This window comes from Elgaria multicarinata, chromosome 3 (genome assembly GCF_023053635.1).
Source record: "Elgaria multicarinata webbii isolate HBS135686 ecotype San Diego chromosome 3, rElgMul1.1.pri, whole genome shotgun sequence".
Classification (NCBI taxonomy): Eukaryota; Metazoa; Chordata; class Lepidosauria; order Squamata; family Anguidae; genus Elgaria; species Elgaria multicarinata.
Window position 1 is genome coordinate 170,979,011 of NC_086173.1, and position 16,742 is coordinate 170,995,752.

The following is a 16,742-nucleotide window of genomic DNA, read 5'->3' on the forward strand; positions in this document are numbered from 1 at the left end:
GCACAACATTACAACTGATCACGGGGCACAGCAGAAAAGGCATCATTTTTCGTTTCCAATTTCCCGGCTCTGTGGAGTCATCTGGCCTTGAAAACCAGCAGGTTTTTTGATGACTGAATTTGGGTTTTGAAAAGCAGCGTACTTGCTTTTGAATTTGCCACTCTCAGCACTCTGGGCATGCTATGTACATCTGTTCCGTGTATCCTTAAAATTCTGTGTAAGGCCCAGCCAGGGGAGGTCAGAAATTAGACTGAAAGAACTGGGCATGTTTAGCCTGGAGTTATCCCTTAAGCCAGGATAACCGGATGCGGTTATGGCCCGGCTTTTCCGCAGCCCCGGAAAATGGGGCTGAGGCCGGGGCTGCAGAATGTCTAGCAGGGTCCGTGGCTTTTCCTAGCTGCTCACTTACTCGTGAGTAGCTGTGAGAAGCCACGGACTGGGCACAGCACTCATAGGAGCACTGTGCCCATCAGGCTGGGGGGGGGAATGATGGACAAGGGGTGGAGGGGGCATCAGACATGACAAGCAGGCAGGGGGCAGGCATGACAAGCGGGCATAATGAGCAGAGACGGGCATGGCAGATGAGGGGAAGAAGGACGTGTACAGGGCCTGGCGGACAGGGGGGGAAGAAGGACGGGGACAGGGCCTGGTGGACGGGAGGAAGAAGGACAGGGACAGGGCCTGGTGGATGGGGTGGGGGGAAGAAGGACAGGGACAGGGCCTGGTGGATGGGGTGAGGGAAAGAAGGATGGCGACAGGGCATGGCGGATGGGGGGGACGAGCAAGCAGGCAGGGGGCATCAGGTACTGTGGGGGGAATCAGGGGAAAAGGATGCAGAGGACCCTTTTTAAAAACAACAACTACGTTTTTGGTGGTGCGCTCCTGCACACATGAACCTTTAAGGGGGGGGAAAGATGCCAGATGCAACGAGGCTTTCCCTTGCCCCATCGCGTGTTACGTCTGGAAAAGGGCAACGGTGCACGCCAGCTGAAGAACGCCATCGCCCCTACTCCGGACCGGATTATCTCGTAGGTCTAGCAAAGCCCTGAATAGTTCTAATAGTAATCCTTGGTCCCCTCTGGAAGAAATTGCTGGTTAATTACTATTGCCATAGATTCCCAAGACAGAAAAGGAGGGGGGAGGGAAGCAGAATATGAATGTAATATTAAATAAAAAAGAATCATATGCCGTCTTTAGTTTTCATCATGAGATGCTCCTTTGTATTCAGATCAGGCCTTAGTACAATAATGTAGCTCTTGGGAAGAAAGATGCAGCCCAGTAGACCAGCACTGGAGGCCAAGATGGAGAAGACCTGCACGGCCACCATGTATTTCCCCTTGGTGCTCAGGTAGGTGGGCACAAAGGAGACCCAGATGCTGCAGAAGACCAGCATGCTGAAGGTGATCAGCTTGGCTTCATTGAAGGACCCAGGTAGCTTCCTGGCCAGGAAAGCCACCATGAAGCAGATGGCAGCCAGGAAGCCCATGTAGCTAAAGCTAGTGTAAAACATAGCAACAGACCCTTCGTTGCATTGCAGTAGGATCTTTGTAGCTTGGGAGTGCATGTCAGAATCTGGGAATGGTGGGAAAGTTCCCAACCAGATGGTGCAGATGACAACTTGGACACTGGAACAGGAAATGACAATGGAGTTGGCCAAACTCTTCCCCAACCAACTTCTCACCCTGTTCCCTGGCTTAGTGGCCAGGAAGGCCAACACCACAGTGATGGTTTTGGCCAACACAGAAGAGACGGCAACCGAGAAGATGATGCTGAAGGTAGTTTGTCGGAGAAGGCAGGTGGCTTTCCTTGGCCGGCCGATGAAGAGGAAGGAGGATAAGAAGGAAAGCAGGAGGGAGACGAGGAGGATGTAGGAGAGGTCCCGGTTGTTGGCTTTGACTATGGGAGTTTCTAGGAACTTAATGAAGATTCCTAACACATAGACGGTGGTTAAGGACAAGAACAGGGCAATGGAAGCCAGGATGATCCCCAGATATTCTGCATAGGAAAGGAAAGTTATAGTCTTGGGGACACATTGAGCTTGGTTCTTGTCTGGATGCTGATCTTCTGGGCACCTGGTACAATCATCTGCATCTGAAAAGTAGGGAAATGACATCAATGTAACTAATGTTAATATTGCATTCATAGTAGTGGGTATTCAATCACATTTCATCAAACACATTTTTCAGGGTGACAGCCAGAAAAGCCCAATGACAGTGGATGGAAGATACCTAGGCCATAGCTAGACCTTAGGTTTCTCCTGGGATCAGCCAGGGGTAGCCTCTGCCTGAGCACTGGATCCACTGTGTGTCATCTAGATGAACAGGTTTGGCCCCTGGATGATCCAGGGATAAACCTTAGGTCTAGCTATGGCCTCAGAGTCTAGTTTTGGTGCAGGCAGAGGCAGCTGCTGGTGGAGTTTTTTTAAAAAAAAACAAGTGTCACTGGACGCAACCAAGCCACAAGCTGTTGCCCTACTCCCAGCCACAGGGTACAAGTGCACAGCCTGGCTGGACCGTTGGGAGACTACAAGGCCATCGAGTCCAACCCCCTTCTCAATGCAGGAATCCACCCTAAAGCATCCTTGACAGATGGTTGTCCAGCTGCCTCTTGAAGGCCTCTACTGTGGGAGAGCCCGCAACCTCCCTAGATCACTGGTTCCATTGTCTTACTGCTCTAACAGTCGTGACGTTTTTCCTGATGTCCAGCCAGAATCTGGCTTCCTGTCACTTGAGCCCGTTATTCCGTGTCCTGCGCTCTGGGAGGATCGAGAAGAGATCCTGGCCCTCCTCTGTGTGACAACCTTTGAAGTATTTGAAGAGTGCTATCATGTCTCCCCTCAATCTTCTCTTCTCCATCCCACCATTGGTAACTTCTCCCAAAGGTGGGATGTCAACCAGTGGGGTCCCACAAGGATCTATATTGGGACCAATACTTTTCAACATATATGATCTGGACTTCACTTGTAATTTGGTTGTTTACTAGCAAAGTGTTGTGTTAAACCTCAGGTGTCTGCCGTGTCACTCGCCCCTGAACCCCACATTACTAGGAAGGAGAAGGTGAGACTCTTAAGGAGGCAAAATATTTTTAAAGAGTTACGCAGGGGGTCCAGGTCACAGGTGGAACCATGACACATGCATAAAGGATGTGTTGCAGAAGGCATTCACGGCTTTCCCGCCTCGACACACAGCATCCATCCTCCAAGACATATTTGTAACAACTTTGTGAAATTCATTATGGATGTTACACATCTAACAAACTAGAAAGGATCCGGATATTTTTTTTTTAAAAAAAAAAGTCCTTCACCAAACGTCTCTAGGAGAATCTTTGCCCTCTTCCCTAAGGAACACCCTTTCTTCTGGGGTCACCTACCTTTCTGAGTGGAGATTGTCCCTTCTGCACAGGGAGCACAGACATAGCAGCAAATTGGCTCGCCTTCTGTAGCCACCTTGACGTACCCAGGGCCACAGCTGTCGGAGCACCTTGAATGGGGCAGGCTCTAACCATAAAGAGAAGGAGCATTAAACCAAAGGTGGTAGGAGTCATTCATCTACAGAAGGGAGTCATAAACATGTGTGTGGAAGGGTCACTTCATGAGTTTATAAACTTTTGGTGGCTCGCAATAATAGAACAAGAGCAACAGAATCAACACAGCTTCCACAAAGGCAATCCTGTCTCACTATCTATTAGAATTCTTTGAGAGTGTCAACAAACATAGTATCATAGAATCATAGAATAGCAGAACTGGAAGGGGCCTACAAGGACCGCCCAGAGAGCTTTGGCTATAAGGCGGTATAAAAATGTAATAAATAAATGAATTGGACTTGGAGGCTGAAAAGGAAGGAGAAGTACACTAGCGAAAACAGGCAGCAGGGGAGAATTTTTTTTAGGACTCTCCAGTAGTCAAGGAGGCGTCTTTCCAGGAGTTTATTGGACAGGACGCCCAGGCTCAGAAATCCTCCTCCTGGCCCCAGGGAACTGAGGGCTCATCTACACCAAGCAGGATATTCCACTATGAAAGCGGTATGAAAGTGGTATATAAAAGGCAGGAGCCACACTACTGCTTTATAGCGGTATTGAAGTGCACTGACAACTGTTGGGGCCCATTGACACATCTACACCAAGCAGGATCTAACGCTACGAAAGCGGTATGAAAGCAGTATATGGTATGTGTCGATGGGCCCCAACAGTTGTCAGTACACTTCAATACCACTATAAAGTAGTCGTGTGGCTCCTGCCTTTATATATTGTCACGTATGGGACATTTATACTCAAGTTCAGGACAAAGAATCTTTTGCATATACTACTAATGTTTAAAGTGAAACGATTTATTTTGCAGCATATGAATACAATGGTCATTACTAGCAGAACAGGGTTAGTAACTTTAAATTCAGCAAGAAACAATTATCTTAGAAAAAAGTTGGGACACAAGAATTTCCATCTTAGTGCACGTGGTTATCTTCAATTAAACATTTCTGTGAACTGTGAACTTGAAACTAATTCAACTTTTTTCTGATTATTCCTGAGATATCACCTCACATTTATATCCATGTTAGACTTAATTTTTACATTTTAGCTCAGTCAAAAAAATGTTTTTTTGATGTCACGTATGGGACATTCTCTGTCACGTATGGGACACTGTCTGCACTACAATATAAATAACTCACTTAGGACTACTTTTTTTTTCCAACAACAACAACAACAACAACAACAACAAAACAACAACATGATACATAAACATAAAATTGCCTTAATATCATATATTCATACTTAATCTATTAAACATATTCATACTCAACATAACAGTGCTCCCCGCACCTCGGGATCTCATTCCTGTTTCCAAAAACTCATAGTTTCTTCTGTTGGTGGTTTCCCGCTTCCCTTAGAAAACACAAACTCTAGGAACTTTATCCATATTCCCTCAAAATCATTCGTTTTTACTATACCTCTTTTCATTTTAATATTACATGTCAATTTATCATTTATAGCAATATCCCACACTTCTTTATACCATTCTTCAATACAATAGTCTCCTTGCATCTTCCAGTTCCTAGCTACGATTAACCTCGCAGCCATCAGCAGATTCGTTATCAGTTCTTTAGTTTCTTTACTACATTTAAGATCTTCTTGCAGTGAGAGTAATGCAATCCTTGGTGTATCCTCTACTTTAAATCCCACAATCTGCTCAATCTCAAAGAACACCATCTTCCACAACTTTTGCACATATTTACAATCCCACCACATATGTAAATACGTTCCTTTTTCACCACAACCCCTCCAACAATCTGCTGAATGCTGATTATTAATCTTATTTAATCTAACCGGAGTTAAATACGACCTCCATACAAGTTTATAGTAATTCTCCTTTATTCTTACTGACATATTTCTCAACACTCTCTGTCTTCATAGTCCTTCCCAACTCTGCTGTCCTATCTGTATCTTCAAATCAGTCTCCCAAACCACTTTCCCTACACTATCCGACAATCCTTTCTCAACTAATATAATATATAATTGACTCATTAACCCTTTTGTCCCTATATTTTGTCCCTTATCGATTTCTTTTTTTTTCAATTAATTTCTCAAATTTCGTCATCTCTCCACACTCTCCATTTTCTCTTACCCAATTTTTAGTCCATTGTTCCAATTGCCCATAATTTAACCACATTAATTTTATATCTTTTAAAACCTCCTCCAACCTCTCTCTTGTATTCATCCCTCTTAGCCATTCTCTTAATTTCATTTTATTTTTTTCTATTAAAACTTTACTTAATCTATTCTTTAGATCTTCAGGAAAATTCTTTAACATTATCACCGGTGTTAAGGAGGAGCTGCTTGAAAGCAATTCCTTTTTATATTTGTTCCAAAGTTCCCAATGGAACTTCAAAAACTGATTATCTAAATCATTCACCCATTTTCCTTTCCCTTTTTCCTTAAAGAATACATTCTGCAATTTTAATTCTATATTACCTGTTGTTTTTTCCTCCATCCAATCTAAATCCCCTACCCCTAAAATTGCTTCAACAATATGTCTTAACCTGTTTGCTAGATAATAAGACTTAAGGTTTGGGAGACCCAATCCTCCCTTTCTTTGGCTTAAATACCATTTACTTTTATTAATCCTTGATTTCTTCTCAGCATTACAATAATTATTTATAAGATTCTGCCAACTTTTTAACTCTAAATCTGAAATTCTTATTGGTAGCATCCTAAAGATAAAATTAACCTTAGGTAAAATTTTCATCTTTATTAACACTATTCTTCCAAACCATGAAAGGTTCAGTCTCTTATACTTCTTTAACTTTTCTACTATCTCTTTTTTCAATCCATTTAAATTCTCACTTTCCAAATCTTCTAAATTTTTAGTAATCTTAATACCCAAATATTTAATTTTTCTTTACTTTTCAAATCTGAAACCTTCCCTTCCCACTCCTTTTCTTCCTTTTTAGTGTAATTAAATAGCATCAATTCCGATTTTGCCCAATTTATTCTTAATCCCGTAACTTCTTCAAATTCTTTCAACTGCTGTTTAATTCTTTCCATTTTTCCTATAGGATCTCTAATAGTTATTAACGTGTCATCTGCAAACATATTCAACTTTATTTTATTACTGTTACCTATCCCCTCTATCTCCCCATCTTCTCTTATTGCATTTGCCAACAATTCCATCACCAATACAAACAGGAATGGCGAGAGTGGGCATCCTTGTCTTGTCCCTCTGGCTAGTCGTATCTTATCCGTACTTCCATCATTTACTACCACTACGGCTGTGTTTTGGGAATATAACTGCTCTATTATTGCTCTAAATTTATTACCAAATCCCATTTTATTTAAAACCAACTTTAAAGCTTGCCAACTCACACAATCAAAAGCCTTGAAAATATCTAACGCTAAAATACCCGCTTTAATCTTTGACTTTCTTATCCCCTGAATTACATTCAAAACTCTACCTACTAAAGTGTGCATCTGTCTTCCTGCTATAAAACCACATTGGTCTTCCCCTACATACTTAGCTATAAATTTATTTAGCCTTTTAGCTAAAATAGTTGAAAATTTTTTGCATCTTGATTTATTAACGAAATTGGTCTATATGAATCAGGGAGAGTCAAATCCTTATCCGGCTTCGGAATTAAAATTATTATAGAATGCTCCCATGTTTCTGGGATCTTCTCCCCTTCCATTATTACATTATATAATTTCAATAACTTTGGCACTATTAATGTTTTAAATTTTTTATAGAACTCTGGTCCTAGACCATCTGCTCCCGGTGATTTCCCTACTTTAAGCTGGTCTATGACCTCCTCTATTTCACTTTGCAATATATTTTTGTCCATTATTTCCTTATGTTCTTTTTCTAATCCTTTCTTCAAAAAATTATCCACATACACTTCCATCCTCTTCCTTTGGGTATCTTTTTCCTTATATAAATCTTCAAAAAATTCCTGAATTTTTTTTAATCTTATCCTTCATCATATGACAATAATTACCTTGCTTATTTTTTACTGGCCCTATCCCATTTTTAGCTTTTTCCTTTTGTGTGAGTTTGGCAAGCATCTTCGAGTTCTTATTACTATTTTGAAAGTATTCCCTTTTCATATAAATTAAATTCCTCTAAACCTCTTCTAAATTTATATTATCTAATTCCCTTTTCTTTGCCTGTAATTCTATTAACTTATGTTTATTCTTAGTTTGCCAATATTCTTTTTCCAACTTTATTATCTCTTTCTCTAAAGTAACCTGCCTTGCCTCCTGTTGTCTTTTTAGGTTACACGTTTCCCTAATACAAATCCCCCTAAACACAGCCTTCATGGTATCCCAGACCACTGCGGTTCTTGTTTCCCCCTTTTCATTTATTTCCCATGTTTCTGACAATTCCTTTTGCATTTTCTCAATTACTTTATTATGCTTAAATATCTTAGTATTCAATCTCCACCTTAATGCTTCTTTGTAATCCTTACTAACTGCAAAATCTAAACTTACCAATGCATGATCCGTTTCCTTAATTACCCCTAATTCCATTCTGCATATCTTAGTTACAAACTCTCTAGATACAAAAATATGATCAATCCTAGAATATGTATGATGGACTGGAGAGTAAAACGTAAATCCCGGGTTTGCCCCTCTAAGAACTCTCCAACAATCAACAAAATCCTTTTCTTTAATTAATTTATTTAAAATAGTAACATTGTTTCTCTTTTCTACCTTAGAGGGATTTGACCTATCTACTCTATTGTCCATAACCATATTAAAGTCTCCAGCCAAAATAACATACCCCTCCTTGAATTCTTCTATCTCTCTTAATACCTCTTCATAAAATTATTTTTGTTTATTATTTGGTGCATAAACATTAATCAAAGTATACATTTTCCCTTCAATTTGACCCTTAATCAAGAGATATCTCCCATTCCCATCCTTTTTAATATTCTCCAACATAAACCCACTTCTTTTTGAAATCAAAATGGCTACCCCATTTTTTTTTGACGTCCCCAATGACTTTTCATAATAAACTGACCATTTCAAGCGAATAGCATTAGTCTCTTCGTTAGATTGATGCGTTTCTTGCAGAAAAATGATGTCAGAACCATCCCTATTTAACAATTGTTCAATCCCTTTCCTTTTCACGACTGCCCCCAGACCTTTAACATTAAGCATTGAGATTCTTATCTTCTTATCCATATTCAGTTCTTTGATCTTCTTTCCGATCCCATATGTGTCAAAAACCTAACTTACATACATAAAAACACAGCACCCCAAACATACCCTTTCCCCCCCACCCCACTTCCCCTTTGCCTCCCCCTACCCTCCCTCCCATATCTTTTCCCCCCAATACTTCCCCGGGAGTCTAACACTCCGGCCATTATTTAACCCTTGGGGGGGAGGCAAGCCAGGAACACAGAGCCAGCAGGATCTAATATAATTATACTACTTATCATCACCATATTATCCACTTTACACCCCACCCCCTACTGCGCCTCTTTCTTTCTCCTCATCACTCTTTGCGTCACCACCAACTTCTTCTTGTGGACCCAAACCTAAGCTCTCCATGCCTTGCTGAAAAGAAAAAAACTTATGATTTTTCTCCTTATATGAGAAACGCAGAAAAACTGGATACCCCCAGGCATAGGGGATCTTCCTCTTCTTCAATTCCCCTGTTATAGACTTAACACTGCATCTCCATTCCAAAGTTTGTTGACACAGATCATTAAAGACCTGCACTGGAGCTCCTTGAAACTTCAGCTCTCCCAATGCTCTTAGCTCCCTCATCAATTGCTCTTTCTTGTAATAATTTGAAAATTTCACCAAAACATCTCTGGGAGTTGAGCCGCTTCTAAAGCCACCAACCCTGTAAACGCGCTCCACGTCTTCTTCCCTTAATTGCAGGATTGAGACTAGTTCTTTGAACCAGCTTGGGATATTCTTCCTAAGGTCCTCCCCTTTCTTTTCCACCATATTATGAACGCACAGATTTGACCTTCTAGAGTTGTCTTCCAAAGAAAGCAGTCTCTTATCATGATCGTTAAATTTTACCTCTTGCTCATCCTGGATCTTTTTAATTTCTTTAACTTGATTTCTCATCTGGTCAACTTCTGTCTTCAAAAAGCCTAATTGCTTGTCTCTTATAGCCATTTCTGCAGCCAGATCATCCACACGCTTGTTTGTTTTACCAACTTCCGTTTCAATTTTCATAAAGATCGCATCTTTAACTCCCTTTAAGAGAGCTGAGATTTGTTCCATCGTAACTTCTTGCCCTGCTGGCTCCAAGCCAACTTTGGCAGCCATCTTAAGCTCTTTAGTAGCTTTTTTCGGTTCTTCTTGTTTATTATCTTTTTGTTTGTCCTCTCCTTCTAATTCAGCTAATTTTTGCAGTCTCTTGGCCGTATTGTTAGAAGCGTGTAATCTATACCATTTCGGTTTCACCGGAAGATCCTTCTTAGGTGGCATATATTCCTTCAATTACAGCTGCTGTTAGTTAGTTTTGCTTTTAAACCAAACAGTTGCCAAGCTCAGAAGGGGATTATTGCCGTGTTTAACAGTAATTACTGATTGTTGAAGAAGGGGTAGCTATCAATCATTCTCTCCAGACGCTGGCTTCTTCAATTAAAATTCCCTTTTGAGATAAGCACTCCGTCCGGGAGAGTTCTTATGAAACCGCTCTTAAAAGTTCTTGACAAGAACTTCCTCTCCACTGCCCCCTTACTTGCCGTTTAAATGTCCATTACACAGCAAAATGCTTTATTCTTTAAATCCCCAACTGCAGCACAAAGCTTCCTACACATTCTTCACCATTCTTCACCATTTCCAGCCCAGATACTTTAGATGATAAGATTTTTAAAACCTACTGACCGGCAGGAACGATTTTCCCTACTGCTCCATTGGCACGCTGGCTCCGCCCCCTCACTTAGGACTACTAAATATGAATTATTAGTTGATTTAAGACACTAGCATCAACAAATAATGTAGTTAGAGTGTTTAAGCATAGATATTTGAAAAGTTCCTTTACATTAGAATAATTCTGAAAATGTATACATGGTGCAGCGAAGAGACTTCGAAGCCACAGTTGTTGGGTCAGTCTTCCTAATCACATCCTTAAAGGAGTATGTAATACAATCAGGAGTGTGGAGCCACTTATAATGATGTTTGTTGGCAGGAACCATTACGCTCACTTTAACTCCATAACACTGCCTGGGTAGGCCACCTTATTATAACTCACCAAGCACCTATATTGAGTATCACATTTGAAGTAGGCCTAGTAACAGGAGCAGATTCTTCACTCTCCAGGGCATGGTGTTTGAAGGAAATTAGACCATTTGGTTTAGCCTGCACAATGTGATATGATGCTATCCCAAGCACAGTGATAGTTCCTTCCCAAGGCTTGTCTTTCTCTACTTGGGAATGTATTTCACTCTGGGAAATGTACAGAGTGCGTGTTGAGGGAGCAAGTTCATTTGCTAACTGTGCAAACTCCACTGCATTCTGTACAACACTGACATTGCCTTGGCTCATGGTCTTTTGTCGTACAAGCCTTTTCACATTGCCTCCCACACCATCAACTATTCCTATGCCATGTGAGGTGGCAAAATATTTCCAACTGAATTTTCTTTGGTATTTTTTTTTTTTTTTTTGCTAGAAGCTTCAGCACATGTACCATGTATTTGTTCTTGAACTCGGATGCAGGTCCATCGCTCCAAATGATGTCCTGAGTAACACCAGTTTCTTCACTCATTATCTCATAGAGTTTCATCAGCATTACATACACAGTGTGTTTGTCCTTCTGTGTTATATCTGAGCACAAGAGGAAGGTTCTACAAGATCCATTTAAGAAAACAGTTGCAGTGAAAAGCATTACACTTGCTCGAGACCAAAGGGCACTCTGAATCTTGTTCTGATACTCACAGCTATAAGACATAGCAAAATCAATTTGCAGCACTCTTACATTTTCCAGTTTTGGATCACTTAAGAAAGCATTTGTTTGTGTTCTTTTTATGTGAACATGACCCAGAAAGTTTTCATAACTTGAAACAATATCTTCGTGTAATTCACCAGCACAACCATCTTTCATGCTTAACACTAGTCTTCCATCAGCATCCTTTTCCCACTGCTTCCATGTGACGTGCTTTGCTGGCTCTTCAGGAAATGGAATATTTTTTCCACTGGAACTTTTTTCACATGTATTTAGTTTTTTTCTTGCATGCTCTCTGCAACCTCTTTCGGTCTCTTTCATACTTCTTCCTCTGCAACTTCTCTCTGCTACTCATATACATATTTTTCTTTCTTCTCAGCTCTTTTAACCTTTCATTTTCCTTTTTTTGAAATTCTGGATCCTCCATCTTCTTCTTTAGTCTCATTTTCTTCATTCTTTCAGCACTAGTGCTCTTTTTATTTTCAGTTGACACATTCATTGTGCATTATCTGCATAATAAGTGTCATGTATGGGACAATAAATAAAGGGACGTATAAACTGTTTAAAATACAACATTAACATTAAGAAAACATTTCATTGTGGACAACATTACTTTTGTTTTAAATCTGCTTTACTGCATTTTAAATGCTACAAATAACATATATAACCTAAAAAGTGCACTTTTTCATGTCACGTATGGGACAGCAAAACTATATGCATAATTAGCTATACATCTGCTAATAAACACAGTTTCTAATGTTTTAACATGTAGGCAGCTGCTTTAGGACCTTACCTTTGCTATCAGAATGAAAACAACACTTAATTCACTGTACAATATAATGCTAACACTTAATCAAATGTAACCTCATTTAGCATGTGACTGATCTTGACAATGGTAGCCATTTTGAAAACCAGGTTGTGCAATAATAATAGCAAAAAAAAATCTTTCATCATCAAAATACCCTCTTTCCACTATATATAATACAAAATATTAACTATTTTTTCATTTTGAAATTTCATGTGTTTTGTCCCTGTTTCAGTGGAATGCTCCTATACCACTTTCATACCACTTTCATAGTGGAATATCTGCTTGGCGTAGATGAGCCCTTAGTCTTTGTCAGAGTGGGAGGGAACAATGAGTGTTGCTTAATGGAACCACTGGTTTCCCCCATACCTGGTTGAGCCATTTGGGCCACACGATGGCATCCCGGTCAATGGAGAACGTTTGGCGAGCGGCTCCCTGTCTCTCTAGACTCCCAAATTTCACTCTAATGACAGACCTATTGGGAAACACCACCCAGTTCAGGATGTCAAAGTCGGCTGCCAGGTCTCCGTTCTCAGCCACATACACACCATCCATGGAAGTATTGTAAAATTGGGGATCTCTCAGGAAAGGGTGAAGCTAGAAAGAGCAAACAGCAGTATTTGAGAATATAGGAAACTAGGCTTGGGATCTTAGTCCTACCAGAGATGAGGTTTCTCACTCAGCTGATATGAAGAAGCTGGTTTTGTGAGGTAAAAATTTAAAACATCCAACCATTACATTTTGTCACACAAACTGAAGATGAAGGAGTTAAATATGCTTAGCATTCAGGGCCCTCCTCCAGGCGCCTCCTCCAAAGGAAGCTCAGAGGGTGGCAACAAAAGAGAGGGCCTTATTGGTGGTGGTGCCCAGTTATGGAATGATCTCCCTGACAAGGTGCTCCTAGTACCAACGTAATTAATTTTTTTGTGTTTAGAGGAAAAAACTTAAGGCTAAAATTCTAGGATCCCCAATAATATATACTCACTCAGAAACACCCATCTCAATAGCCTCAGTTTCGTATTGTAGGTGCAGGTGCACTTGAGGATTCTATGATTCAATGGACAACCATCTGTCAGGGATGCTTTAAGGTATTTAGTTTTTTTCAGCAATGAGCAGGGGGTTGGACTCAATGGCCTTGTAGGGCCCCTTCCAACTCTGCTATTCTATGATTCTATGATTCAAGACAAAATGTTTACATTCATTCAGATTACACTTAGAACTTGAAACATCTACTCAACCTGTAAAAAGGTGTCAGGTTTTTGGGACCAAGGCCTTAGCTAGACCTAAGGTTTATCCCGGGATCGTTTCGGGGTCATCCCTGCCTGCTCCCAGGATATCCTGTGTGTCATTTACATGAACAGGGATGACCCCAGGATTATCCCAGGATAAACCTTAGGTGTAGCTAAGGCCCACGTCTTTTTGGAAATTTCGAACATAATGGGAACAACTATAACTCAATCCCCAGAACTGGGGCTTCTAAACTTATCCCATGGCCAACATTAATACCTATTACATAAGGAACTGGTGGGATATCTATTAATAGCAGTGTGAGTTCTTATTGCCAGATACTGGAAAGATTTATAAGAGATTTCAATAACTAAATGGTACAATAAGGTATGTGGGAAATAGCACTAATAAAAAAAAAGGCACTCAAAAGCTACGTATAGCACAAGGACAAAAAAAATCAGACACATTTGCTGCTGAGTGGGAGGCTTTTATTAAATATATGTATCGAGGCGGGGAACAACATTAAATACAAAATCACAATAAAATGCATAAAACTGGATAAAAGTATGTAAAACTGATACAACATTAAAAAAGGGTGACCCTATGAAAAGGAGGACAGGGCTCCTGTATCTTTAACAGTTGCATAGAAAAGGGAGTTTCAGCAGGTGTCGTTTGTATACATGGGGAACCTGGTGAAATTCCCTCTTCATCACAATAGTTAAAGCTGCAGGAGCTATACTAGAGTGACCAGATTTAAAAGAGGGCAGAGCACCTGCAGCTTTAACTGTTGTGATGAAGAGGGAATCTCACCAGGTTCCCCGTATATTCAAGTGATACCTGCTGAAATTTCCTTTTCAATACAACTGTTAAAGATACAGGAGCCCTGTCCTCCTTTTCATAGGGTCACCGTACATTAAAATAACAATTGGACATGTTAAAAAACATCTGGGTAGGCCTGCCAGAAGAGTCTTTGTGGCTTTCTTAAATTCTGCAAGACTATTAAGGCGACGAATCTCTCCCGGCAGGCCATACCATAATCTCGAAGCGGCAGAAGAGAAGGTCCGCTGGGCAACAGTTGTCAGCCTAGATTTGGCTGGCTGTAGTAGATTTTTCCCAGAGCACCTAAGTGTGGGGGTGGATTGTACAGGAGAAGATGATCCTGCACCTAACGTCCTTCAGTTGGGGCACCCAGAAGAGGCCCTCCATCTTGTTTGTATGGGGCTTCAGTTAATTACCCTCCTTTGGCATAGATTCTTTGGCCACCGCCGAGGAGAGCTCTCCGCCGGTGAGGAGAGCTCAGCAAAAGAAGGCGGGGTGGAGAGCTTCTTCCGCTTTTCACCCCGCCTTCTTTTGCCGAGCTCTCCTCGGCGGCGGAGAGCTCTCCTCGGCAGCGGCGGTGGCAGCGGCGCCATGGACGGCTCTTCGTCGTTTCTTTTACAGGCAAGTCACACTATAGTTTTCGGGGTGCACTGGGACCGCATAAAAGCGCACTCGGCGCAACGTGCGGATCCCCCCCAAGAGAACCAGCGGTTTCTCCCCTGCCCAAGGAAACGCCCATGTAGAGAGCAAGAGATTGTACTCAAGTCATGCCATGAAGGAAATGGGCCACTGGGCTGTGTCTTTAAAGGACCCAAAGAGGAACCAGGACATGGAGTTCCATAAGTGGGCTTCCCTCAGAAATGTGCACAATTCCTCCTCACTGACACATCTAAAACATTCTCAGGCTTTAGCTAGACCTAGTGGTGTAGCGCGATGGAGAGGTGAAGGTCCCGTGATATTTTTATATGAGATCTCCCCCTCTGTTCAGAGGGAGAGGCATCATGCCTGCCATTTTGTTTTTTTAAAAAAGATGATAGAAGATGCACACGAGCGCTCGTGCACAGAAGGTAAGTTTTTCTAAAAAAAGAAAAATTCCCTGCTCCCCCACCGCACCCCTGATGGGTGCAGAGCCCAGCCACACATTCTACTGTCTTGGGCCTAAAGTGGAGTGTGAGATCCCAGGACAAGGGAGGGATCATCCCTCCCTGATCCCGGGATCCCCTGTGCATCATGTAGATGCACAGGGATGAACCTGGGGATTGCCACGGGATAAAGCCCCGTCTAACTAAGGCCTCAGAGACTGATTCCAAGTCAATGGGTCTGGAATGGTACAATGGTTAGTATTCTTCAGTTGAGTTACCTGTGAGGGAGAAAAAACATACCTGCCATGGCTGGACCCTTTGAGACTCCCGTTGGCCGCCACCCACCAGTAACTTCTGCTTGGATCTAGATGAATAAGCAGAGTCTAAGGCACGGGCCACAGCCCAGACAGTGTTGTAAATGATGTAGTTGTCTAGAGAGAGGATTCTGTCATGTATCGCCTGGGGTAGTGGAGTCTCCAGTTCCGCTCTCTCTTTGCATCGTGTCCAAGCTTTCACAGACAACACTTCCTTTGGCTCAAAACAATGAAATGCTTTCTTCACAAATGGCACCATAGCAGAGAACACTTCTGCAAAATCATCATATTTTGTTTTCTTCTTTGTCTGGATGAAGAAGGAAAAAATTCCATGGACGTTTTTGTAAGAAAGCTGGTTATACGTCAACTCCAAAGTGAGGTCCCACGTAGCTGTCGTGACCCAGACTTTCCCTGCAAGGCGGTTCAACCAAGGCTCAACATAGTATTGTACAAATAACATCCCATCTGTGAAGGAACGAGTCTCAGCATAGTAAAGAAATACGTTGACTTGTTTCCAATTGAGAAATGAAGGAACCTTCCTTTGTTTTAGCAAAATTTTGCTTGTTGTCGTTTCTGGGATTATTTGTGAGGTGGCAACACAGATACCGCTCCTAAGAAGCAGAGGAATCATGATCCTCGTGAACCTCTCCGCGTTGTTAGTGTCTGGAACAAAGAGACCGATCCACACCCATCTGAAATGCAAGAGCACTTTGATAATCTCCGGATACTGGGTTTCTTCTGCGGGGACCATGCGGTAGAGCAGAGGGAACTGAGTTTTATCGTTCAAAACATGGGAAACAAATGTGTATGTGACCTAATGAGGAAAGGAAGAGAGGGGTGTTTTGCTTTGTCTACAGATGAAATGCAATATTATTCACATCTAGCAAAATATTAGGCATTCACAGTGATGCAGAGAGGGGAGGCCCACATGAACCAATGTGGCTCCACAAAAAGCTTAGAGATGACCTGAAAACAAAAAGGGATACATATAGGAAGTGGAAGGAAGGCCGGGCTACAAAAGAAGAGTACAGACAAGTGGCGCAGAAGTGCCGAAATGGCGTCAGGAAGGCTAAAGCTGTGAATGAGCTGAGATTAGCGAG

The 16,742-nt window shown here is 41.6% G+C and overlaps 1 protein-coding gene across 1 annotated transcript in view; it reads right to left on the reverse strand.

Moving 5' to 3' along the window:
- The window catches only part of LOC134395777 (vomeronasal type-2 receptor 26-like), a 35,262-nt gene extending 22,507 nt beyond the window's left edge, over window positions 1-12,755 (reverse strand). The window contains exon 1 of the mRNA XM_063121939.1: window positions 12,676-12,755. Coding sequence (XP_062978009.1) covers window positions 12,676-12,755 — 80 coding nt within the window. The remainder of the gene's footprint in view (window positions 1-12,675) is intronic.
- Between the last annotated feature and the right edge of the window lie 3,987 nt (window positions 12,756-16,742).